Here is a 27,920-nt window from a genome sequence, read left to right on the forward strand (position 1 = left end):
TCAGCTTCAGTTGTTTTTTATTCACATATGTAACAAGTATGTCATGCACATATATCAACAGTTTTATTTGTCATTTTCAAACATGATCAGCATGTCATATCTGAACCATATTTGTTTTACTAATACACCACTCCAAAAGCAAGGCTAACCTGTAACTAATAAATATAAATAATTAAATATAAGGCTAGTATAAAATTACACTGCATAGCAGAAGTAAGAAATATATTCTTTTCTACAATAAACTTGTGATGGGAGTTATACCCCAACTGAAAGAACTTCTAAAAAGGAATTATTTTAACAAGCAGGTGTGATTGGATTTGAGAAACTAAGAATACAACTTGGAAATTAAATAAGCCTTATATTTAGCACTGGTAATTCAGAATTATTTTGAAAGACAGGATGGATTGAAACAATGGTAAACCTACATTCCATGTCTACTGTATTCAAATTTACAGGTCTTCGCAAACACTGTAGTAGTAAGACACTGTTTGATTCCAGCACTTATTGTTTCATCAAGCACTAAAATATCTCTCCATCTCTCAACATTGTAAATGCATGACTCCTAACCTTCCTTGACATAGAATTATGTGTAAGAAAAATATTAGCATCCTCATAAACATGCTTTCAAAATAATTGATATTTCATGTATAATTTTGGTGTTTACTAAAAACTTACTCCAAGGTATTGGGTAATTTGTTAAATTCTTTAATCATTTCTAGGCACAGAACATAATCTGCTTCTTTGCATCACAGATGACAAGAGTGTCAGTGCCTGCTTTGTCCTTACAAACAGACGACTTGTTCAATGGTCACAGAAGTGGGACATTGTTTCAAAGGCAGGTCACTGACAGCATGTGAGGTTAGCCTCAAACACAATATGAAGCACCCAATGTTGGTTCACAGAGAAATTGCACAAGTTTGAGTTAAGCGGGTGAGATTTATCGGAGTGGGGTGGACATTCCTGCCAGCGTGGAGTCCTCTTCCCTCTCCTGAGCATGTTGTTTCAGTTCCTGGAGTGTTCGTACAAACCGCGACCATTCATCAGACTTGGGGTTGGCGATATGCTGTAAAAGGAGTGGGCATTGCAATACTTATGTTCCTAATAAAAACCTTATAACTAACCAGTGTTTCTATAAATGTTTCTTGAAAATTAGCTCATGTACAGGTCCGCTCTGTATATTAAGACCACTGGATAAGATTCTGAAAACATTCATAACTCATCAGCAGGCATAGAGACAAAGAACTATTTTTGGCTTGTCTGCATATTTGTTTTGTTTCATTGCAATCTTAACATAATAATGATATTATAGCAGATAATCAAAATCCCAAAGCCTACAAATATTACATGGTCTGTTTTGCCCTTAATATCATGATGAGAGCCAAACTGTTTTCAAAAGTAAAGAAATCCCACAAATATTAAAGGTCATTAAATATTTGTCTAGTTGTCAAGACTTAAGACTTGTTGGCAGACTGTAGCAAGATATTAAGAAATTGTATAGTATCTTCTGTTATCCCAATATTCGTAATTACTTGGACAGAATAAGGTCTTGTAATACTGGTACATACCTCTCCAACATCGAAAATGGATATTTTGCCGAGGTCATCCCCAACCCCGATATGGTGGCCGCTCTGATGCCACTTCAGCTGGTTCAGGGCCACATTATCAACCACAACGGATGCTGTCGGCACCTGCATCACAGCAGACAATTAGCATGCATCATAATGACAAATATACATTGATGACAAATTTGCACATAATTCCTTGGGATTGAACAGGTCCAGCATGGCTCTAAATAATGAAACGCTCTTGAGTGGGCTTAACATTTCGTCCAAGATGAATGCACTTTTATAGTGACGTGAATGCATGTGTTTGTGTGGCTGCATGTACTAGTCCGAACTACCGTATTTTCTTGAGTATAGTGCGCACCCCCCTCTAGCGGATTCGGTATTTGGGGAAATATTTTTTATAATATTATGCGCAGAAAAAAAATACACTGTACCCCTTCAGCAAATTTCAGTAAACGAATGGTTGATAAGAAACTTGATTGCAGCTGCAGCTTTTACAAAATATATTTAAAATAATAATAAACCTAAGCGTAGCACTTCGGTGCAGCTGATAGCTATTGCCGGGGTGTTTTTTTCACAACAATTCGACCAGTCACAAAGGCTCCCACACACATGATTGCGAGAACTACATGTTGACATAGAATAGTCAAACTACAACAAATATGACTGACTCCAAGCCGACCAGTCCTTGTTTAAGCCCCTTAATGCCGAGTGCCAGGCCGGATAACAACAAGTACCATTTTTGGGAATGACGAGGATGGGGGTCAAACCCCCGACCTTCTGTTCTACCACTAGACCACGGAGGGGGTCCCTTTTTACATGGATGTATTGATGTATTGATTCAATACTTATGTCATGGTAGAAGGAACTATGATGCAATGAATTATTGATGAACCATTACATTAAAGTATAACAGTGCTGTGAGAGCACTTTCCTATCACTTAATCCAGATGTCAATACCCATATTAGCGATGACAATGACTATATTATTCATGAAGCAGGCCAACTAAAGCAATGACAATGATTTCAAATCTACAGGAAATTGTTTTCCTTTAACACAAGGGAGGGACTTACTTCAGTTTCATTATTGAGATGCCAGAGATCAAGTCTACCCATTCCATCTACACTGGCGAAAAGAGCAGGGTGGATGGGAGACCACTGTACGCCGTACACGTAGTCACTGTTGTCCTCAAAGGAGTGGATGAACTTCTGGTCCTGTACACCAAGGCAAGGGAAAAGTGTATATTGTTTAATGCAGCAGTCAACCTATATCATGTAGGCATGGGACGAGTCCAAATTTACAAACCAGTACCCAACCCCCTTTTATCTGAACCTACCCAGGTACCACTGAGCCCTGGCAAAAACTATTTACATAATATACCCATAAATATAAAACGATCTGATCATGCATACACTGTTGTTGACTGAAGCTCTATCTTTACTCAAACATAAAAGTCAGAAGGAATGCATGCACATTCAGGAAGAACTATAAACATTAGTGACTTATGGACTTATAGTGTAACTATTGACATTTATAAACAGTATATAACGAGTCTAACCACGTGTCCAGACCCACCAGACCTCAGTACCTGGGTTAACCGTCCCAGCCCTAGTATCATGCTGGCCTTTAGTTAATCAGCTGTGCACCAGGCAAACCAGAGACGGAAACCATGAGTAACAATCCCATCTCAGGGGGGCTAGGTGACACAAGATAAGCCAAGTCACCTAGCTTGAACAACCAATCCAAATTAGACGACGTTTACAAGCAAATGTTACTGGAAAGGATTATTTAATAGTAAGTGAGTAAATACTGCTTAATGCCGCATCAGCAATCTTGCGTCTATCTGTAGCAGTATCATTGTACACATAATTTCCTTCTCTGATATCTTGAAAAGGATTTCAGATAAAAAATCATTAGCTACATTGATGAATCTGTAACTAAACTACTGACCTTTATACTCCATAACTTGATGGTCCAATCGAAAGATGATGTGATGAAGTATGGAGAGAAGTCAATCTGTCCTGGTACTGAGTGACAGTCAATGCTAGTGACAGGGCCCTGGTGGCCTTCAAATGCCTCATTGATCCCAGCTTTTCTGTAGAAAACCAAATAAGTAAAAAGTGTTAAACTTCAACACAAGAAATGAAGTGAAAATTGAGATTTATTTCCATGTACTCTATGATTTTCTACCTTCCAACGTATACAAGAGTGAGAGTTAGAGTGAGTTTGGTTTTACGCCGCTTTTAGCAATATTCCAGCAATATCACGGCGGGGGACACCAGAAATGGGCTTCACACATTGTACCCATGTCGGGATTCGAACCCGGGTCTTCGGCGTGACGAGCAAACGCTTTAACCACTAGGCTATCCGACCGCCCCACGTATACAAGAGTCATCAGAACATAACAAATCCCCCACCCCCCACATTAGCAAAGGCACCACTTCAGCCCATGGTTAATACATGTACTTAAGTAGGATAAAAAAATCTTTCACAGTTTTTAATTTATGTTCCGGAAACGAAACAAATGGACAGACCGACCAGATGATGACTATATCCCCCCGCATTTTATGTCAGGGGGTAAAAATGTTTACAAACCTCTATCACTCCCAGCACACATAACACAATACATAAAATGCCTTACTCTTAATTCCTGATGCAACATCCTTCAAATATGTGAGCACTGCCTTATGCAAGAGCAACAGGATATCATAATTGTGGCTACACCAAACAAAGACACAAGGTGACGCCAACTAAGTAGTGTCACCAAGGGAGGTAACTCCATTGTGGCAGGGTGACTCCTAATTTCTTGACAATATTGAACATTACTCACTTGTTCACAAGTGTACACAGTTGCATCAAATGTTTTTAGTTGCTTGTGCACAAAATCAGAATATTAGGATCTACACCTCCTACTTACGTTCCATGTCTACATGCTGTGTAAACTGTGCAATCTTCGGCTCCAACAACAAAGTTGTTAACGTCACATGACAGGAAGCAGAAGGAAGTAACGGCAACAGACTTGCTCTGTTTGTGCTGTAACTCCATGCTGTCCTGTAAGCAGATGACTCTCCGTCAAACAAAGATCACATAGACACTTGACCTTGGGTAGATTAACAAAAAAGTTAATCTGCTACAGTATGATTGAAAAACACGCATTTATCAGTGTTAGGTATTGCTTTACAGAAATAAAAAATGAAAACCTTGAGAAAAAATGAGGTGAGATGAAATGTGGTTTAAGATTATTTTATATCGACATGCAAGCACTTGTTTGTGTGTGGCTGCTTGTACTAATCCAGACTAATGGTTTATTAGTGATAGCCCACTGAGATACCATGCCACAGTTTAACATGGATATCCCACTCAGACACTGTATCAAACCACTGACCGGCAGAAGCTCTGTCCACTAGGCCACGGAGAGTGTACCTGGGATAAGTCACAGTGATAGAACTCAAGTGAGTCCTGGGGGATCAGGGATCAAGGATCAAGGCATCAGGGATCAGGGATCAAGGCATCAAGGATCAAGGCATCAAGGATCAAGGCATCAGGGATCAAGGCATCAAGGATCAAGGCATCAAGGATCAAGGCATCAGGGATCAAGGCATCAGGGATCAAGGCATCAAGGATCAAGGCATCAAGGATCAAGGCATCAGGGATCAAGGCATCAGGGATCAAGGCATCAGGGATCAAGGCATCAAGGATCAAGGCATCAAGGATCAAGGCATCAGGGATCAAGGCATCAAGGCATCAGGGATCAAGGCATCAGGGATCAAGGCATCAGGGATCAAGGCATCAGGGATCAAGGCATCAAGGATCAAGGCATCAAGGATCAAGGCATCAAGGATCAAGGATCAAGGCATCAGGGATCAAGGCATCAAGGATCAAGGCATCAAGGCATCAGGGATCAAGGCATCAAGGCATCAAGGATCAAGGCATCAAGGATCAAGGATCAAGCATCAAGGATCTAGGATCTAAGTCTCTTTATAGCTTGGTGCTGTTGTAGGATGGAATCATTGTGAACTTTGGCAATTAATCCACAGGACAAATAGTCCCTCTTCTACACAGACACTTAAGGATGAACTCATCTGATCCCATTTAATTCACACTCCAATTTGGATAAGGTGGTTTCTGGTCAACTAGGGTTGATGGAAACCAATTTTGTATGCAGAAAAGAAGCCTTCCCCAACCTTGTATATCAATCTCCAATTCTCAGAACAGCACTTGGCACTTGTCCTATAGGCCTTGCCAAAGTGCCCAATAGTTAAGGTATTCTAAGGATGAGTACAAATTTGCCCTTTTTAAGGGTTTTGCTATGATACCATTATAAGGACTCAGTTTCTATCCCTACAGAAGCCACTCTAAGGGCTTACGACGACTTTACCTGTGGTTGTGAGAGCATGTCGAGACTCCAGGAGCACATCTTGCCATCAGTGGAGACACTGATGAGATTGTGGGCATTCTGTGTGCCCACCACATTTACGCAGTACACTGGGTGCTGCAATACAATAAACTTGTTTTAGTGCACTGAATCATAGTCTTCAACAGTAAATTGCATAAACACAAACATGACCAAACATGCTTAAAATGATGTAAATAAAATCCATTACAAACTATACGATTAAATTTTAAAATATTTAACACTAATAGTAAAAAACAATAGAGGATAAATGTTTAAATTAATTATCATCACGTCTATCAGTTAGATTTGAATTTGTTTTAACAATTTTTTCAGTGGAATGCCACCAAACACACAATTGACCCAGAACTGTCTTCTTTAATCTGTACACAACTCTAGCAGTTTACAGACAAAAGGCCACACCATGTGTGACATATCACAGGGTAATGCCACAGAGAGCAATACACCTGTGATATGATGGTGTAAAACAAGGGCAAAAGCGAGCATGGCTCACTTATACCCCCGACCCGCCTAGTGTGTCAGTACATGTAGTTTCAAATTAAATAATGGATAGGGTTAGGGTTTGAAAAATTCATAAAAAAATGGAAAATTAATAAAAACACCCCTGCACCCCTCCATATGACACAGATTATATGTACTAAGTTTGAGATGAATCCACTGAATAGTTTAAGAGAAATCATGCGGACAAAGTTTTCGGACTGACGTACAGAACCTTGGTATAACTATATCGGGGGTATAATAAGGTAAATAAACAAGTCTGGACCAGAGAGGCCAGTGACAAAGCATGAGCAGAGACCCCAGCCATTCACGGCATGATGACATTTAATTACTGATCAGTCAAGTCACTGAGCCTGACCACCCTATCCTCTATAGTTGACACAAATGGTGGGATAGTTCTTCTTATGCAGTGATCCTTCAGAGAGGACAGCCTCTGTACTGGAATCTTCCTGCTGACTCTGACCAGAATAGATAGCCCCTACACTACAACTAGATTCACCTACCGTGTGAGCTGCAGCAGACAGGGGCGTCCTCTGTACTGGAGTTCTCTTGTTGACTCGGTTGTCCCACAGGACAATCTGACCAGAATATGTACCCCCTACAACTAGATTCGGGTGGAATTTGGCAAAACAGCTGGACATGACTGGAGACTGAAACAGCAAATATGTAGTGTTACCATCTGATTAAAAAATGATCTTATAGGGGATCAGATTGCTAGATAATGGCATAGACATTATATACAAGACACATAAATAAAATAAAAATTAATAAGTATCAGTGATAAACAGAAAGAGAGACAGGATCCTGTTATCTACCTGGCAATGGAAGACATATTCCGGAGTGTCCTTCTTAAACTTGATGTTCCAGATGAGAGCCACGCCATCGGGGTCGTGAGGTGAATCCTCATTTGTGTTGTAGGACGCCACCATGAGTTCTGGGTGCTGAGTGGACCAGTCCAGGCTGGTGATGGTTCGATGCTTAGACCAGCGCTCATCATAGAAGGCCCGGTTCAGCTTTAACCTCTCTCCTGCCAAAGCATCACTACAGGAAGGGAACAAGACAGGCTTACTGGATCATTCTTTCACAAAGACCAGGCCAGCATGAACTAACTAGTCTTGGATCATCATCAGGACAAGTATAAGATTCTGACCCTCATCAACTCACATCACATGAAGTGTTCACTTACAAACATGCCTTCTTTCACAAAGACCAGGCCAGCATGAACTAACTAGTCTTGGATCATCATCAGGACAAGTACAAGATTCTGACCCTCATCAACTCACATCACATGAAGTGTTCACTTACAAACATGCCTTCTTTCACAAAGACCAGGCCAGCATGAACTAACTAGTCTTGGATCATCATCAGGACAAGTATAAGATTCTGACCCTCATCAACTCACATCACATGAAGTGTTCACTTACAAACATGCCTTCTTTCACAAAGACCAGGCCAGCATGAACTAACTAGTCTTGGATCATCATCAGGACAAGTACAAGATTCTGACCCTCATCAACTCACATCACATGAAGTGTTCACTTACAAACATGCCTTCTTTCACAAAGACCAGGCCAGCATGAACTAACTAGTCTTGGATCATCATCAGGACAAGTACAAGATTCTGACCCTCATCAACTCACATCACATGAAGTGTTCACTTACAACCATGCCTTCCTTCAGTCAAGGCAACACAAGCTGTTCTCATCAAATGTCCACAAAATTGTTAAAGACTTTGCACCAAACATAGAGTGGCCCATGACATACACTACTCAAAACAAGTTAAGGATCACCTGATTATTTCATATTACTACAGTTAATCTTCATAATCCATAATCCATGCCATGACAGATAAACTGTAGTAATATGAAACAATCAGGTGATCCTTAATGTTTTTTGAGTAGTACATAACCATGATAACAGTGTTAGAAATTGGCACTAGTCCTGTAGTCCTTGCCAAACTGCTCAATAGTAAAGGTATCATAAGGGCTAGTAGAAATTTGCCATTTTTAGGGGTTTTGCTATATGTTATCATTATAAGGACTAGTGGACTGAATCTGTTAGTTTCTACCCCTGACATAACGGTCCCATTGAGCTAGCTATGACTGAACCTACTCGTCATTGCCTTCCCTGTCTCCACCAGAATAGTCCATGAAGATGTCAGAATCTTCAGCCATGGCTCGCTCGATGACCCTAGCTGACTTGTAGAAGAATGTCTGGAAGTCGTCACTCAGCATGATGGTTTTCTTTTCCTCTTCACTCATCTCACGCACTGTGCGACATATAAATGGCTATTACTTCATGTACAACACAATGAATCAGTCTACACCCCTTGCTCTTGTGTGAGTAAAGGAATGTGTACCTTTCAAACATTTTCTCAGCCAACCCTCTCCATAGGGTCATGAATAGTCTCTCTTACAGACCCCAGAGCATATACTAAATACCGGGTAGTCAAAGTCAAATGTCATGGTTATAGAAACTTCAAAAATATTTTCTTACAAAATCCCAAACTATCAAAAGGCACCAGTTTACTACTAGACCTATCTATGTGCCAAGTTTGCTGAAGAAATATTGTATGATTTTCAAAATCTGCTCCGAAAATGAGCACTACAGCCATTTTCAGTCTAAGTCAAAGTTGTTGCTACGGAAACTCAAAAAATAATTTAGTTTAAAAAGAAAAAAACTGTCTAAAGGCACCAGTTTACCACTTGACCTATCAATGTACCCGGTACCAAGTTTGGTGAAGAAATATTGCATGGTTTTCAAGATCTGCTCCGGAAAGGAGCACTACAGCCATTTTCAGTCTAAGTCGTTGCCATGGAAACTTGAAAACTAAATTTTTGTAGAAAATTAGACCTATCACCACTAGACCTATCTATGTGCCAAATTTGGTTAGGATATCTCTCATGGTTTTTTAGTTTTGCTCTGGAACAAAATGTGCCGGACAGACGCCATACGGAAGACAGAAAGACAGGAGGACGGACAGCACCCATTCCTATGTAGCCCTTCCACTTCATGGCGGGGGATAATCATACCTGTCTACACACACCTGAACAACAAACCTGTCCAACAATCTAACATACCAGGTCAGGTGTGTTGAGCATGGTAACTTCCACACCATGAACCTTTTCTCTCTATCAAACTAACCTGGAATCTTCTCTTCCTTCTTCTCTCCATCTTGCTGGGTTGGTGCCACCATCTCCACATGAGGCATCCGGTGAGCTGGGGTCGAGTCCGCACCCACGTCCATGGAGTCAGTGTCCGCCTCATCATCTGATTTTTCAGGGTTGTCATAAACAAGAACTAAGTGTTAATAATTCCATGAGGCTGCTCTTAGAAATGGCAGGTACAACATAGGCAAAACACAAGCATTAGCAACAGTTAGTGTAGTTAGCCTTAAGGTGGTTACACAAAAATGTCACATTTAGCATCACCTTGACTTTGTTATGAACAATCAACACATGGTATGAACATGCCACACATATTGAACATTACAACACAACTTCAATAATCAATAAAAATAATCATAAATTAAAACATTTTTAAAGTGTTTCAACAATTCCCATTATGAAATTTTTCGGAGTCTTTTTCTTGGTATTACATGTTTGTAATATATACAGGGGCATATAAGGCATACATAGGAAAGGATATACATGACGTTTTAGACATGGTGACATGCAATGACAGAATCAATGAAATACACAAGGAAGATCTCTCAAAGAAACATCCACAATGAGTAAATCCCTGCAAACACCTGATTCATGCAAGATATCACAAAACAAGCATCATCATCAGTTTCAGCAGACTAACCAACATTCGTAAACAGAATTTACTATACACTGTACTTCACACTAAAATAATGAATTATAATATATTCTCATATTCATTTTATATTTAAAATTTCAATAAACATCCACTACTTGTACCATTGTAAACACCTTTCGCTCTGAAAAGCAACAAAATATTTCAATCTTACAATTCCTCCACACTGTGCATACAGCTGCAATGATTGTGATTGTCAACAAGCTGTTTAATATACTATCAAATGTCCATTGAAGCGAATGTTACTTCTTTGCTGACCCAGAAAGTATCTAAACCCTAAGAATTATGGCATAAGAATGTCTTGTTCTATATTTTACCTTTATGTGGTCATACAGACACAATTAATAAAAACACATCTAAATCTGAATAACAACATGCTACAACACAGCAGGAACAAGTTTCTTCTTCAGTTGATGAACGAAATATCGAGCAATATTTGAAATTAAGCTTGGAAGTCAGCAGGTCCTTGTCATAACCCTAAAGTTCCAATATTTAAGATTCATGGGGTCCATAGATTCAAATACTATAAGGACCCAAGACACCCATTACTTCGACCACTGACAAGATGTTACATTGATTTACAGTAAAGTACGGTTATAACGAACTCAAAGGGACTACTAATTTTAGTTTGTTATAACCATAGTTCGTTATAAGCATATATACAGCATAATACAGCTAATTATCGGGACCAAAAAGTAGTTCGTTATATCCGTCAGTTCGTTATAAGCGTGTTCGTTATAACCGTAGTTACGAACCATCCCCAAGGCAAATACATTAATACGCTATGCCAGTGACTTATTAAAATATTTTCTTCACAGACACTGCAAATGTCAAAAAGCTACAAGAATACTTTATTTTTCTTATAAACACTTTCACTTAAATAATCCAACGGTTCAATGAACATTTCATAATACAAACCAAAGCCCTGACTAACATGCAAATGTGGCAGGCCGTCTGTATCGGCTCTTCAAACTACATGTGAACCATGCACCATGGCAAAGCAGTGCATGGCTGATTTGGTGACTACTGCCCTGCAAGGAGCGTAGCTGGATGAAATCTACGTCCCGATGCGCAAGATGTCCCGCAGCTAGTGGCCCATGAGGAGGAAGGTCCATGCATGACATGATTGACAGGTTCGTGTTTCAGGGTAAGGTAGATGTGTATTACACAGATTGTGAAGATTTCAGAAATACACAACACTTTGAATGTGAATACTGGACAGATACAGGACATCAATAAATGTCACAAACTCTATTGAATTATACAATGCTTGTTTAACAGGGCATGCATTGGTAACATATTCTGTATAATAATAAAAATAATAATAGTCCACCAGTCATGCGCTATTCCAGCTACAAGGTAGTTGCTCACAGCGCTACACAAGAGTTTATTCACAGTCCATTTTTCGAATGGATGTGTTTTGAGGTTTGATTTGGAGGCTTGGAAAGAAGAGCACAGCTTAATTTCTTGTGGTAAGAAGTTCCTAAACATTGTGTACAGTAAGAAAAGGTTCTAGAGCCGAAACATTTCTGTTTGTAAAAGTGGTGGGACAAAATTGGAGTTTGTTTGATGATCTGAGGGTTAAGGCAGGTTGATATATATTAGTCTGTGTTATTAAGTCCATCAAGTAGTATTATGTCATTTGATTCCATACAAAATATCTAATGGATTAAGTAAATCAACAATTCCCAGTCATTGTTTCCAGCATCTTCAGTTGGTATGAAGGTTTGTATGTTTGGATTTGTCTGTACGAAACAATGTTTCCAAAACTTAACTGGTGTGAGTATGAGAGTATTTTCTGTCTGTAAATGACCATGAACCATTGCCCATCTTGAGGAGCATCAACTACAAGCCTTCCAGCATTCTTGAACCAAAGCAAGTGTGAAATAAAATGACATCTGCATATAACATGAATAATCTTCACACTTTAATAAGGTTGTTCTTGTTTAAACACAATTGAAGAAAACTCATATGTAAATCCATGAACACTTTCATGTCTGGACTTAAAAATACCATTCCCAATTTCTCAATGCTGACCTAAATGGCATAGAAGTTGACGACTTTTCTTATATTACAAAAAAATAGTAATTCATAGTTTACAGTTTTAGGAGAATATATCATGTTTGCAAAGCTTGCAAAATAAATTAAAATATTCATGAAGTTAATGACAATGTGAAATTCTAACTACAGTACGAGTGAGAACACCTGTGAAAGTGAAACATATCAAAAAGACTACTTCTTATGATCACCAAAACAAGTTGAAACATTCATGAAACGTCCAACAGTATGCCCTGAAAGATACTGCCGGCATACATTGTAACATTCTGCACATAAATGCACCTTCCAGTCTAAATATACTTCCACACTACAATTGGGCAGGGGATGATACTTGTGCAAGAAGCCACAAAATAAACTATATACAGAAATATCAAAACCAAAAACACATAGTACCTTTCCTGTAGCCCCTCATGCTCATAATGGAACCAATCGCAACACTATTACACCATGTCTCGGATTGGTCCATTATAACAAACACAGGGGGACTGCTCATGCATAGATTGTTGATTGCAGCTTACATATGGTATAAGACACTAAGGATAAGCACATCTATCATGTCTTGCTCTAGAACCTATGTGGGTATTAGAAGCCAGAGACATAGGACAGTCACAGCAAATAGAGTGTAGGGCTAGCACAGCTTGTATGTGACACAAGGTCCAACTTCCCTCTCTCAGGACAGACAGCATGCATGGACAGGACAGAGCCTATTTTCAACACTTTCATTTCAACAAAAACTTGATTACTTACAATGACATAAAATACTTTTTGAGTACCAACTCCAATACAGTTATCGAAAGTACAGATGTTTGTACATGTTTTATTCTCCCAGGAATGAGTGTTAATACTTGGTAAACATGATAAAGATAAATTGTTTGATAGGGATTTCTTACAAATTGATGGACGACAAAGTAGACACAATTTATGGATAACATGTTTTTTAATGTAATTTTATTGAAACACAGTAGTACAGATCCTTATACCGTAGTCAACTCAATAAACAATATAGTTCCTACGATCAATTCCTCACAATATTTTGTTCATATTACATATAGTTTCAATAGATTTTCCAATTAATTTTGTTCCCAAAGTCACCACCACAAATAGTTTTGTTCCTACATTCACAGTCTGTGCCAAATTCTTTGAGGACACTAGCTAGAACTTGGCTCTTATCATTTTCAGTGGATTTAGTATTATTATGTGGACAATTCTTTCTGTGCTTAAAATTGCAAAAGTTGTTGACTGCATTCAGCTCCAAACGCGACTATGCTTGTCGTAAGAGGCAACTCCCAGGATCGGGGGGTCAAACTCGCTGACTTGGTTGATGCATGTCATTGATTCCAATTGTGTGGATCGATGCCCATGATATTAATCACTGGATTGTCTGGCCCAGACTTGATTATTTACAGACTGCCGTCATAAAGCTGGAATATTGCTGAGTGCGGCGTTAAACAACAAACCAACCTAGCAGCATTTATTTCCTAATGAGTGAGCAACATTGGTTTGACTGCACTTTTAGCAATATTCCAGAAAGATCAAGGCAAGGGACACCAGACATGGGCTTCACACATTGTATATTTCCTCGTGAAAACTGGTTGTACCATATGTATACTTGTGCAACAACTACATGTGATCTTTAGATGCAAACTTGCAAGTTTGTCAATACCCAAAAGGAATCATTTATCTGTAACAATGATCTTCTTGCATTCCCTATAATGTTTGAGATAATACTCCAGTCATCAATGATAAACCACTAAACAATCTCAATCACTCTCATGTGTCTGTTTCTTTGACAAAGAGCCTCTTTGAGCTACGACTGTCTCTATCCAAATGACTCTCAAAGAGGCTCTGGAAGGCCTAGCGATGGACTCAACAGAGAGGGAGGGAAGTTGGACTGACAGAGAACAAGAGACAAAATGGAGCCTGCTGATGTAGTCACAGGCATGTTGTCGTGCACAACGTTTACCTTCGTCCTCCTCACTTTCATCCTCATCATCCGTGAACTCGTCATCCCACTCCATATTTGGATACACGAACTTTGGGGACCCATACCGAGGGGAGGACCCTGAACACGTATGGAGGAAATGGCTACCATCACAAAACCCAGAGCTATGTCTGTCCTTCACGTGATTGCATGAGAACAACAAATCTGAAGACGTCACTACCATGTCTATTCTTTAACCATATTTACTTTCTTCATATTTTACTACTGAGTTTGAAGCTTATATATTTCTTCTAGTTTTACAAAGAATACTGTACTATTGACAAGATATTACCATAGAGTAACATTTACAAATAAAGTATTTTCTGCCATTTTGTACTCTGAAGTAATTTCTTTCGGAATACTGATATTGAAAAAAAATACTATCATCTTTTAAGTTCTTACATATGGCAGTCTGCTTATAAATATTGAAAAAAAAAACATGCAAAGTTCCGTCAAACTATGCATACATTTACAATAATAATACTGACACACAAAAACTTTAAATAAGAAATACACTTTCACAGAAACAACTGAAGTGTACAGGTCCACATTAGCATCTGGTTACTCAACTCAAACATACCCAGTTTAGGGCTGCATGTGCTTGAATCTGAATCTAGAAAAGGAAAGTAGCAAAAGAGTTTGAAATCAATGTGGCTGGGTCTTGTGAAGTTCTAGGTTATTTTGGTGCTGTGACTACCATAGTCAACTGTCTACTGGCGTGTTCTGCATGTACTGTTAGGAAGGTTAAGGGGGAAAGCTGCATCAGGGAAAAGTAAGGACCAAAACATTACCTTCTGGAATAAATTAGGAACAAAATTTGTTGCCAAGAATGATTAAAAAGAGATTTAACCAAATTTATCATGTGTTTTCCTTGTTTATAATAAAATTAAAAAAAGTGAGAAATTTCTCATTACAACATAAAGGCACCAAATACTTAAAAGAATAAACTGAAAAAAAGGAAAGAAAAAATCTACACAATATCACATTAATAAAACAAATCTGGAACAAAATGAAGAATGATCAGTAAAAATTTATTTCAAAACATTAACAGTGACTTGGTGTCAGAAAGCATTAGTAAGAAAGTGGGCTAGGTTCCATTTACCATATGTAAATCTATCAGAATGTGAGGCATCATACGTAATGCTGTCACACCTAGAGCTTGTACTGCAAATGGAAACTGGGTAAAGATATTCCGGGAGAACAGTATTAGCATGTCGGACGCTTGTGATCATTTTCATCTGATGAGGAAAGACTGTACATCACTACATATTAACCCTCCCCATCATGATCTGGGTCAGTGCACATGAGGACGTTCAGGGCTATAAACTGTACACAGAGTGTGACATACATCAGAAAGAACTGAAAAGTCAACAACAGCTCATATTGTCACATAATATTCAAACATAAAATTAAAGCAAGGAAAAGAAGTACCCAATCTAAGAACTAAGTAAATTCAGAAGAAGGGGGGAAACATATATCGGTAATGTTTCCACGGAATTGTCGGAACCTTGTGGGTGATGTCATCAATGTTGGCTGGGGTTATCTCCCATTTCAAGAGATGTGCATGACAATGTAGGACATGGTACCTCTGTGTGGAAGGTGCATTTATTTTGGCAGAAATGTTACAGTAACATACCAACCCCTCAGAACTGCTAATTTAAAACATACATGCAAATTTAGATTTATTAGACCCAAAAAACTACATAAAAACTTTCACCAAGAATCATAAGAAGCATCTCCCCCAAAATGAAAATCACTTACCGTAATAGTCCCACGGCCCACGTGCTAGCATTTGCAAATGAACATTGTCAAATATTAGCAGATGCTGATCTCAGATCAACCAAATGGTTTAAAATCTGGTGTTATATTTTTTTCCGGCATTTTTTAGCCTCCCCATAAAAAAAGTCACTATTTAAGGTCAGTCCTGTAAAATCTTCTTGATTTCATAAGATGAAGTTTGCGTTGAGCAACTCAAGATTTAAACTTAAAAAGATGTTCACTGGCAAATGAACATGGCAAAAATATGAAAATATCAACTGCTACTCACAGCAGCAAAATTATGAAAGTAAACCAGCACAAGTAATGTGAATCAGAAATCGCGGCAAAATGTGAAAATATATCTGACCAAAACTTGCGAATATTTGCGACTTCAAATCCATGAACCTGTGCAAAGGGGGATGTATTCAAAAACTCATATATTCATCAGGTCATTAATAAAATAATTCATATTACTTTTCCCATTTATTTCTAAATCAACATTTTCTTAACAATGTTAAGAGTAAGTTGGTATTTAATTATTATTTTGACATAATCAGAAAAAATAGACATCTGTGAACTAATACACCCAACGTGTTTACAAAGTCCTTTGCTATCAACATAATCCATTTTGAAAATAAACGGGAATTCAAAATTTATACCTCTCTGGATATAATACTTGTTATTACAAACCATTTTAAACCATCATAGTTATTCCAGTAGGTTTGAGCACAGTTTTGATCAGATAGACAAGTGAGCAACACAACAGACACAGGAAGTATGTCACACCATGTGACCTGTTTGCCCTACAACATGGCCGACATCAGGGGCGGGGGGGTTGGGGAGACAGCAGCACACACTAGGCAGCAATACAATGGAGTCCTTATGGGGAAGAATGCCATAAAGAATAATAACCCACAGTTTCATAATGTCCTCCATAAATACCTACTTTCAGATTCCTCTGTCTCTGTATCATGGTGTGATCAGTCCAGTTAATCTACATCCTCTAACAGTTCATGAATTTAGTTCTATGATTAAAATTGTACATCTACCAAATTAAGAACCACTACCTCAGACAAAAGTACTAAAGCCACGGTCGTCTTCATACAACACTTTTCCCCGGGTCAGTAACAAGTCCCCGCGTTCCATTACACCGTGATCCAATCTGTGGTCAAACCAGTTGGTATCCAGTGAACATAGACACAGCAAACACTCATGTTTGTGCCTGATGTACCAATACGTATCAATGTCAGGTCTCAGACTTGGACTTTGATCCTTATGCCATCTAACTTCAGCCCAATTCCTAGGAAATAACATCCCTTCCCCAAAACATGCTTCACTCATCTTCCAGGAACAGGACCACAATTGTCAGTTTTCTGTCCAATAAACTCCTAACAAATCCAATTCACTGTGACACTGCATAACATAACGTAGACAGAGAACAGTATATGAGTACACCAACCAGTAAGAGTAAAGTACACATAATTTATGGACAACAACTTCTTTAATACTGTAAAAAGCAACGTTTCGGTATGGATTCTTATACCTTTGTCAAGCAAGACTTAAAGAAGTCGTTATCCATAAATTGTGTCTACTTTGTCATCCGTCAACTTCTAAGTAATGCCTATGAAACAATTCAGCAAGGGTAAAGTCCAATGGTTACTCATCATGCTCGAGTAAGTTCATCCCCTGCATCTCCAGGGCTCTTGTTTCGGTAAATCTTAACTAACCCCTAGATCCATCCCGATGGCGCTTGAGATTTCAAATTACCCGCACTTGATTTTCATTAGCCAATTTGATTTGTTACGCTTCTCTCACATACCAATCAGGCTGCAAGTTAGAAACCATCCTCAATGTTGGCGATATCAACAACATGGTGGCCAGTACCATTGACTACGACAGAGTTTGAGAAACATTCAACATTGAAAAACAGACTGACATGCAAAAGAAAGCCCCAGAATTCTTTTGGAAGGAAAAGATGCCTTCATGTGCATCAAAATTGTCTGTGACTTCGGTTTCTAGGCAATACAAGTTACCTCCCTTACCCATTTCCGTTTTCCTTATCTCGATGTTTGATTGGTTTGGGTAAATGTTAATGAAAATCAAGAGCATGTAATTTGAGATTGTGAGATCCACGGAAATGGATCCAGGGGTTGGTTTAGGTTTACCGTGGGCCCTGGAGATACGGAGGATGGTGCAAGTTCCCAGGTGTGCAGTTATGGGCGTGACAACTATAGGGTAGACACAACCAGATTGGATGTCCTAATCCAGGAAAAAACAAACTACACAAACTGATGGTTGGGAGAAGAACAAGATCTGAGATCAATGAAATGTTGCTTGGACGCTACCATGTTGTCTGCATAGATTAATTGCTGCCTACTGGGTTCTGCTGCCCACAACATCCATATGTGTACTCGTAATGATCGTAACACATCGTAATGATGCTTTCAAATATTGTTCAAGCATGTATTCTCTTGAGGACCCATCACACTGAGTTTCAGCACTTCTGCATGAATTCCCACGAGTCAGTCAGTGAGTTCAGGGTTAACACTGCTTTAACAGTATTCCAGTTATATCACGGCGTGTCAGCTTAAAGTGGGGGCAAAGTCTGAAGTGATGCAGGTCTCAGACTTTTACGTTTCATGAAACCCATGGGCATGGTGCTGACAAACCTAGAAACAATGCAACTCTGCACAACGAATTGGGGAACCTTGGACGACTGGGCCACACGTGCCCCCATTCCCACAATCATATTATAACTTATGCACATCTTCTTCAAACCATAATTTCAAATCTGATTTGTTGTGAAGACCTTAATAATTCTGATCATCTACAAAACACAAAACACTAGTTACCGTAACCATTGGTTACTGTATTCAGACATTCTCAAATGAAAGACCAGTGTATCTCATGGTATCTATAGGACATGCATGTATCTATCTTCCACCAGTGATAATGTTGTTGCCAAGGTAACAAACACCATGACCACATACTGACATACAAAAACCAGGGAATGTACATCATGATATCTCCCAAAATATCTTGTTATGGATTAGTGTCAGTGTATTAATGTAGTTAGTACGTGTTATTCTGAAACCAAGATGAGTGTTTATGCATAAAATGAAGAGGATCTATTCAATGTTGAATCAGCATGCAGTCTGACCACAAAATCATCCAACAGAGGAATGTGCATCCACTCAGAAAATAATCTTGCATCATGACAAAGCAATTTCAATGAAAGCCAATACAAAATATATGAAAGCACACAGAACAACAACCTTATTTTCTGGAAACCCTACAGGGTTTTTAGCTTGTCATTTTAAGAAACGTCAGAATGCATACAATAAGAGTTGATCAACTTGCCATCTCAAATATAGTGAAATAAACAAAAACAGTTAAGAATTTCAAACCACCTCTTGATCAATCAGTTTCTTAATGTAGGCTCTCATCTATAATATATCGGGTAAAGGCATAATTGTTATGAGTGATTATCATGAGTTACACACTCATGAAAACACATGGTTGTTAGTTTGGATATACATAGGTACATAAGAAACATTTACCAACAACCATCTTGTGAAATTTAGTAATTATATGTCATGAATGAAACCAGTTCTAGACAAAAACATGGAAACTACATCTGATTAACCTATAAACGACTAACCCACTTATTCCAGTATCAACATGGCTATACTCCCTTGCTCTACTTAATATATATATCATATGCAACACATACTTTAGTACAAAATACAACAGCCTCAATAACCCAAATGATTAAAGTCAAACCCCAAAGTACTCAAAATCGATACCAATATTCATTGAGGTCTAGTCGATATATTTGACAGAAAAACCCACTCTATAATAAACTATATAATTTCTGATGATTATTCAAATACTTGAATGCTTTCTGACTGATAAAGGAAATTTTAAATTTTAAAATTTTAATTCAAAACTCCAGAAGTCCAGAAATGACAACCATAAATCAAAGATTGAGTAAACTGTTGAAATGGCAAATTGTCGGTTACAAAATCCATGTAAACAGAAAGAAAGATACTGGCACATGACAGATACAGCCGCTATGCAGTGATGATAGTCTACAATGACAACTAGCGCCCTCTGTGGGGACACTAGCGAACTACTCACTGGCAGGACCTCGACCGCCCTTCAATCCTGACGTCAAATAAACAGGCGGGTATCAATTTCCATTCATCATAATTATAGTTATGATATAATATATTTGTTTATTGTTTAACGCCACACTCAGCAATATTCCAGCCATATCGCAGTGGTATGTCAATAATTGATTCTGGATCAGACAAACCAGTGACTGACATCATGAGCATCAGTCTACACAATTGGGATACCATGACATGAATTAACCAAGTCATTGATCCTGACCACCCGCTCGATTTAGTCGCCTCTTATGACAAGCATAACTTGCTGAGGACCTACATTCTAACCCAGAAATCCCCATGATATAATGGTCATATTCCATATGATGTTGTCCTGAAGGAAATACATGTCAAAACTGATGCTAATGCTGCATAGGTTATATTACTCGGGGTAATATCACACCCTTAGTAATATAAAATCAAAGTAAATAATGTGGTAAGTTACATTGGTTATTCAATAAACATGACGATGTATACAATTCAAACAGAATCCACATTCTGTGTTTAAATAGCACATAAGGGGTGTGTACTGAACAAAATCTTGATTCTTTTCTGAAAGACAGATAATGTCAAGACAGCCCTTTGCACCAATAGCAGTCCAAACAACCACAGACTACGGAACTGAAAATTAGAATAATTCCTTGTACCATTACAATGGCACAATCAAAGACATGTCAGAATTTCTGAAAATGCACATATGCACACTAAGGATACCACAAAGGACCTTGCATTAGTTAACTTTTTCTCTTATTCAGGTTATTTCAGCCATTTCAATATCCCATCCCCGTTGTCTGATACAATCTGAAAAACATCAGCTGAAATCAAGCAGAAGGTTCCATGCATGAATATCCAGAGGACACCAATTCAGCTTTTGGAATCCCCATGGTCTTCTTACCCCTGCATCGGTGGGATTATTGCGCAAAATTAAATGTGCAGTGGTGAAAACAATAATCATCTAACAAACAAGTCAATACTGACAAATAGTATCTTACAAATTGAAATTGTTCAGTTACTTTATATCAAGATATCATCCTTAGTATTGGCATCTTTGAAAGCAGGGATAATTCTAGGTAGGGGCCTTGTGCTTTTAGCCCCTGAATTTGAAAAAAGGCCCACATTTTCAAATACAAAGGGGCATTTTAACATTGTACAGTATGGGCATACCTCTGGAATATTTAACATTTTCACAAAAAGGGCCCATGTCAGAAAATTCCTCGTGTGAACCCTGTGAAAGCCTAGATACATCTCTGTTTCAGACTGTTTCAGGGTAGGTTTTATCACTGCTGTGTACACTGTAGCACTTTGAGACATTCATGTCTGATTAATCACCAATAGCTGTGCACTTGGAGTGAGTGTTATGAATGTAAGTATCAACTGAAATACCAACACTTCAACACTTAATATTAACTTAATAAATAACCCAAACAGTGAAATATAGTGCATAAATACATCTTATCACAGCATAAACATCAGTGAATAAACAATAGCAAACTTCCTTTGTGACTACTGACAGCAAATCCTAACAAGAACCGTTTCTAGAGGATCTGTGATGTGAAAATATCCATGTATATAGTACCACACAACTACTTTGTGATAGCTATGCTGACAGAAGTACTGGACTTAGGAAAGTAGCTCTTACTTCATGTTAAACAGTCACATTACACACACTTCTCTCAAATCTTAATGCAGCAGCTAAAGGTACCGGTTACTCCACTGTACCCTGCAATAAACGTCTGACACGAGAACTAGGTACAGGTATTAACAGGACATCGGCCATTGGCATACTGACCATCCTTATCCAGTGGTTCCGACGCCACGGTCTGCACCTCCTTGCTGTACGTCACATTTTCCTTCGGCGGGATGTTCGTCTCCGACACTTTACACATTGATAAATTCACCTTTCTCTTGGAACTGAAAATTAGGTTATGTCTAATAAACAAGATCCTAATACTCTTCATTTCTAGAAACTAAAAACTAGAATAAATAGTTTACCAAAAAGAAGTGGTGCAATGAACTTAATTCTTGAATTCTTCACATCAGTAAATAATTACAGTGGCCTGAATATAAGGTATACATGTATAAACAAATTTAGACCAGACAAACCGGGATGAAGTACTAATTCAGTGATATTAGGGTATAATGGGACAATCTGCAGGTTCTCGTCTCAAGCGTATATCCAGTTAGGCCTTCTCTCTAAACATGCTAAAGGAGTTACCATTTGGTGGCTTAGAAAACCATGACTTTAGATCCTGAACAATGCTTATGCTGTGCGAACAGAAAACCTGAATTAAGTTTACTTTTGCCCTTATTTATCAAATGGAATTATTGTTGATAGGAAGAAATATTAAAGATTATCATTATGAAATTGTTGTCATCGATAATAACTTACACAAACGATTGTAATGAAAGAAAGTTCACATTTACAAAAACAGACTTGTTATTGTCAATCATGTCAACTGTCAAAGAAGGTGTCACTGCTCACGAGTGGTATGAAATGTGCTGATTTCTTCTGGTATTTTCTAGCATATTTGCCTAAAGTTACGTTTCCAATATTTATCGATAATTGATCGATATTTAGTAAGCAATTATTGATTTGTATTATATATATTGATAGCCAGCCCTAACAATAACTGCTTCTAAGTCTCAAGCAACATCTCCCAGTCTTACCTTGATGGAGCAACTGTTTGCGTTATCTCCCCCTGTTTGCTAGGTTGGGCACCAGGGGGCACCCCTTTACCAGCAGTAGTATCTGGAGAGATAATTTCAGCTGTAATGAAAGAAAATCAAAGCACCCTTCACCATCTGGACTTACCCAAACACTGATCACTTACAATAGCAAACAAACAAACTGAACAAGGTATCAAAACAAAACTACATCACCACAGCATAGGCCTATACAGTATTCACCGTAATAAGTGCCCTGGGTACTTAGAAAATAATCGACTAAGTGGGGGTCCTTACCAAAAACATACACGAGTTAAATTCGGTTTGAGCGATTTAGCAGTTATGAACAAAGTTACTTCTAACATCGATGAAACTAAAACTTTTAATAAAATTAGTTACCAGGTATATAATATATAAACATACCCCTTCCATGCTGCTGTTGTCCATTAAGTATCCCCAATAGACAAGAAAACAGGAACTTACAGATTACTTACAGATTGGCCTAAATGTTGGTTTAGAGGGTGCTTACTGGATCAGGGCACTTAATAAGGGAAATATGGTATATATATATATGAATATACCCCAGAAAATATTGCTACTGCAATAAAGTAGAATAGGAAATAAATAAGACCTTGTCTGCTCTTGGGAAGGAAAATGTGGCAGCTTAAGAAATTGGCACTAGTCCTGTAGTCCTTGCTAAACTGGCCAACAGCTATGGTATCATAAGCACTAGTAGAAATGTGCCATTTTCAAAGGTTTTGCTATATGTTATCATTGTAAGGACTAGTGGTCTAAAAATGTTAGTTTCTACCCCTGTGTGGTACTATGTCTGAAAACATATTAGCATGCATTGATGATACAAACACATTTGTCAAACAAAGTAATTTAATATCATGAATATTCTACCATGACTGACTCTTGGAAATACTGTTATCTGAAGTTTCACATTTCAATCACAATGTATCACAAGAAATCTTGACTACTATCACAACTACTTTACCCTAACAACAGTCATAACAAAATAATTTACCTGAAACGAATTCCAGATCCTTACATTAACTTGTGGAAGAGGTACCCAAAGTGTTTAAACAAGGATTGTTTAATTTAGATGTATGCTTCAGATGTCTTTTAATTCTTCACATAATATTCATACTTAATTCAAGTATATTATTCAATAATAACGTGTTTGGAGCTGCAAAGCAACTACCAATGAATATTGCAAAGTCATTTCCAAATTATTTTGTTTTGACAAGTCATCAACATTTCTGTTCAAAGGGAGATAAGTGTACCTGCAGGCGGGATGCCCAGATCTCGGAGCATCTTGTCAGTTTCTGTCCTGAGATCTGTTGGGGGCTTGGCCTTAGTATCTTCACTCTGAAAATACAGACACGGGTGTCACTTCTGGTCACAGCTCTAAACTGAAAACTGGTTGCCTTCACAACATTAAATGACAGCTTAAAGTGTACTCTCCATTATACTTAACTTGTTTAATATGTTCTACTTTCAAAGATTATTCTTATATACTGTATTTATTGGACAAAATTTGCTTATTGCCATCATTGTTCATCTATATCAATCATCAGGGCTCGAAAGATTTCTCAAAACCCAACTTGTCCTGCAGGGCAAGTAGATATCATTTTGTACTCTTCTTGCAATAATTTCACTTGGCCTTTTACATTTTATAAAATTTTATGTTCTCAGTAAAAATTACCATATTCTGTAAGTAACCTTTGAGTTGAAATTACTTATGATAGCCAGTACAAAATAATTCAGTCACTGTCATCTACGTTCATCTCTGCCCATTAATGCCAATTGGCTGAACCAAGGCTTCTTGCACCTTTTGTTTTCTTTTTTTCAGTCATACTGTTTTTGAAAAACATACCTTATTTTCAGTCCGTTTGATGTCATGTCAAATCATGTTTTTTCTCGCCAACCCCAGCATCCAAACATTCAAAAACTTATATATAAGTAAAACAAGCCATTTGCCTCACAAAATCATTCACTTTCGTATTGACATTTGAGTCGCAAGTAACGAGTCGTTTACAACAAAAATAATGACCTCCCTTTAAAAACTTGTGTCAAGGTTTGCAGAGCGAACACTTTTTTTATTTTGTCAACAGAGGAATTGCCAAGTATGCTGTTTATTTATGGTATGAGAGACATGTATTTCATTTTCATTACTGAGAGTGAGAACATAGTTCAAAATGATCCTGTACAGTTTCATGAAAACGAATAGCGATGAATTAATACGATTGAAATATTTACTCTCCCGGTAGGACAACTCTGTTTGTTCACCTCTTTCTTACCCTGCACATGCTGCCACTTGTCAAAACAAGCTGACGAGAGGATTTTTCGAGCCCTGATCATACTTATATGTTTGACATGGCCAATTTCAATTCAGCATTAAAATAGGAATATATATTTTCTGCAGTAAACATGGTAAAATTTATGATTAATCTAAAGAAATCATGTATCTTCAAGGTATGGTTGCATGAAATAGGGAACAAACACATTTCAAATTCCACAATCTACCAAGACACATATTCCAAAAATAAGTAATAATTTAAAACTAACTTATCTAAAAATCACTCTTATGCATGATAAACGCCTTTAACTATTTGATCAGAATCAGAAATAAACCAAAGCCTCTTGGGCCATGGCTAGTAACATCTTAGAGGGACAATACCTGGCTACTAAATTTAATTAACAAAAGCTGGACAGCCGGATCAATTTCATGGAAAATTAAATTTTTGTTCAATTAATATTTTCCAGGCTAATTGTTCACAGTTATGTAATATGGATCATGTGATTTCTCATGTTCATGCCACACTATTCCTAGTGAGTACTTGTCACAATCCAACACAGGGAACTAGATGTACGCGATTCCACTCAACAGAATCACAAATGTAGGGCTAAAACATTCCCCTTACGTCTAGCATTATCCTGCTCATGTGGCTCAATCTCTTATGCTAATTTCTTAAAGTGTTGACCTATTTCAGAATAACAGTTAATTAATGTCCTTAATCTGTGTTTAAGAGTTCTCACACTACAGCCACCTGGTTTTCAAAAAGGATCTCAAGGACCTTTGGTGAATCTCATTTCTTCAGAAATTTAATTCTTGACATGTGGAAGAAATTGAAGTCATGATTTATTCCATGACACATGGAAAACAAGAAACTAAACTGATTCAGAAATGAAATGTCAAATTAATCTGAATCACTGTTAATACATGTCAGGGATCAAATTCCAGAAGTGAGGAGATTATACATGTAGCATTGTCTGAATGTGCAAGTCTCTATATCAATGATTTTACTAAAGGGTATATTGTAAAGTAACAAAACTGCACTTTTCATGTTTACATCTTTAGTCATTATAATCTATGGTAAAGCTCTTGAGACATTCATGGAATATGCTACTTTTAAATCTTTGTGGGCTTATCAAAGTTTTTATCATAATATCACTAGAGAACAGTAGAACTAAATGAAGAAAAACTGAGCTAATAAAAGGTTCAAATTCATTTATCTGACCACCACCATATCTGCATGAACAAACTGGAAGATTTAAGAAGCTTGGATGGGGAAAGCAGGAAAATAACGAACAATATTCCATATAGCCATTTTCTCCTTCTTCCAATGGGTATTCTACATTGTATAAAGAAACAATATCATGTCTGGCGTAGCCACCAATGGTGAGGATGTACTTTTATAAAAGAAATCACAAATGCAGAAATGCAGAAATGAAGAGCAAAAAGATCTCCCTACAATAGTTTTACTTATGTATATATATATTAGAACATTTTTATCATGTTCATGATTTTATCAACTCTTGACAGGACATTCTTCTCTCGTGATATCATTACCAGATTTGGAAGCGAGTCAGTCAATCAGTCTCCATGAAAAAGAACTGATCAGAAAAACTGAACAGGGACCTATTTCGACCTTTGTCATGTTGATCCCAGTGGTATTTTTAGAGACAAAAAGTGGGCAACATTTTCATGATTTTATCAAGTTTTGATAGGTCACTCTTTTATATCATTAACAAATTTTGATAAAACAATCAGGACTGACAATGTCCAAGTCCTATAAAATGAGTAAATCTAAAACCCTGAATCCCCAGAGGGTATCTTCATCAATACATCTTCATGGTCTACTTGAACATGTTGAATCTGGAATGTTGCATATACACCTGATTTGTAGCATTACTAGCAATAAGGAACCACTCGGCTACTGACTAAAACTTAAAAGCACTGGTAGCAAGCAAACCACAAGCATTAGTAACCTGTTGCCGCTGTATAGAATCATCTTTAGATAGAGACGTGCTTTTCTGAAAATAAGCACAACACACAACATGAAAAAATAAAATATGAGCATCAAACTGTAGCATAACAACCACTGACAGTCACATCTACGACTTAAGTCCAGTGTATTCTCGTGATCGATTTATGTGCATAATTTATGATTTCTCGTTTGCACATGTTGTCTGGATGTGCATTAGGTAGTACCCTTTGCAAACGGCAAGAAAAAAAGACAAATAAAGTAGTTTACAATATGAAAGCGGAAAAATCTAAAAAAATGTCCAAATATTCCTTAAATCTCTTAAATTGGTCTTTGTTTAATAGTATGCATGACTCATTATGATAAAAGATGGATGCCCGAGAATGACACTTCACTCAGAGATTTTCCTACCGGTTGACTTTTCTTAATGCGTTCCTTCTCAATTCTCTCCTTCCTCATCTGCTCGAGGCGAGCCTTCTTTCTCTCTAATTCTGCCTTTCTGTCAGCCATGATGGCAGTGTTTCTGCAAAATCAACCTCTTTACACGATATCCTGCTCAACTTTCGTCCTCCATCAAATTATTTTCTGCGGAACTACTGTTGACGTAATTCACGCGATGTTCCAAATAAAGATACAAATAGAATCGTACATTCCACACAACTTATTATACTTAAGTATTTTTAACATTGGACGTCTATTGATATAATGTCTATTGCGAG

At 37.8% G+C, this 27,920-nt stretch overlaps 1 protein-coding gene across 17 annotated transcripts; it reads right to left on the reverse strand.

The window, feature by feature from the left end:
* Nucleotides 1–27,806, reverse strand: LOC124151228 (cytoplasmic dynein 1 intermediate chain 2-like). 17 transcript variants are annotated; one of them, XM_046523602.2, is made up of 19 exons: nucleotides 27,613–27,806; nucleotides 27,206–27,250; nucleotides 24,217–24,301; nucleotides 22,931–23,012; nucleotides 22,053–22,174; nucleotides 20,235–20,261; nucleotides 16,098–16,121; nucleotides 14,917–14,949; nucleotides 14,319–14,417; nucleotides 9,623–9,778; nucleotides 8,591–8,747; nucleotides 7,294–7,519; nucleotides 6,982–7,128; nucleotides 5,945–6,058; nucleotides 4,484–4,617; nucleotides 3,517–3,661; nucleotides 2,640–2,780; nucleotides 1,566–1,688; nucleotides 1–1,063 (listed from the first exon to the last, which is right to left on the reverse strand). In XM_046523602.2, exons 1-19 carry the CDS (start codon nucleotides 27,709–27,711, stop codon nucleotides 938–940), a joined length of 2,085 nt encoding a protein of 694 aa, XP_046379558.2. In that variant the 5' UTR covers nucleotides 27,712–27,806; the 3' UTR covers nucleotides 1–937. The 17 variants fall into 17 exon arrangements, with proteins under 17 accessions (XP_046379558.2, XP_046379585.2, XP_046379550.2 ...); XM_046523629.2 differs by having other exon boundaries at nucleotides 9,623–9,748; nucleotides 22,931–23,030; XM_046523594.2 differs by having other exon boundaries at nucleotides 22,931–23,030.
* Nucleotides 27,807–27,920: the final 114 nt, after the last annotated feature.

This window comes from Haliotis rufescens, unplaced genomic scaffold (genome assembly GCF_023055435.1).
Source record: "Haliotis rufescens isolate VD_foot unplaced genomic scaffold, xgHalRufe1.0.p SCAF_4, whole genome shotgun sequence".
Taxonomy (NCBI): Eukaryota; Metazoa; Mollusca; class Gastropoda; order Lepetellida; family Haliotidae; genus Haliotis; species Haliotis rufescens.

Coding starts and splice junctions, on each gene's coding strand:
- LOC124151228 (XM_046523594.2), bottom strand. CDS start 27,711: ATGGCTGACAGAAAGGCAGAATTAGAGAGAAAGAAGGCTCGCCTCGAG. Junction 23,031..24,216: donor TCTGGGCATCCCGCCTGCAG/GTACACTTATCT, acceptor CTTTCATTACAG/CTGAAATTATCTCTCCAGAT. Junction 6,059..6,981: donor TGTCTGCTGCAGCTCACACG/GTAGGTGAATCT, acceptor ATTGTATTGCAG/CACCCAGTGTACTGCGTAAA.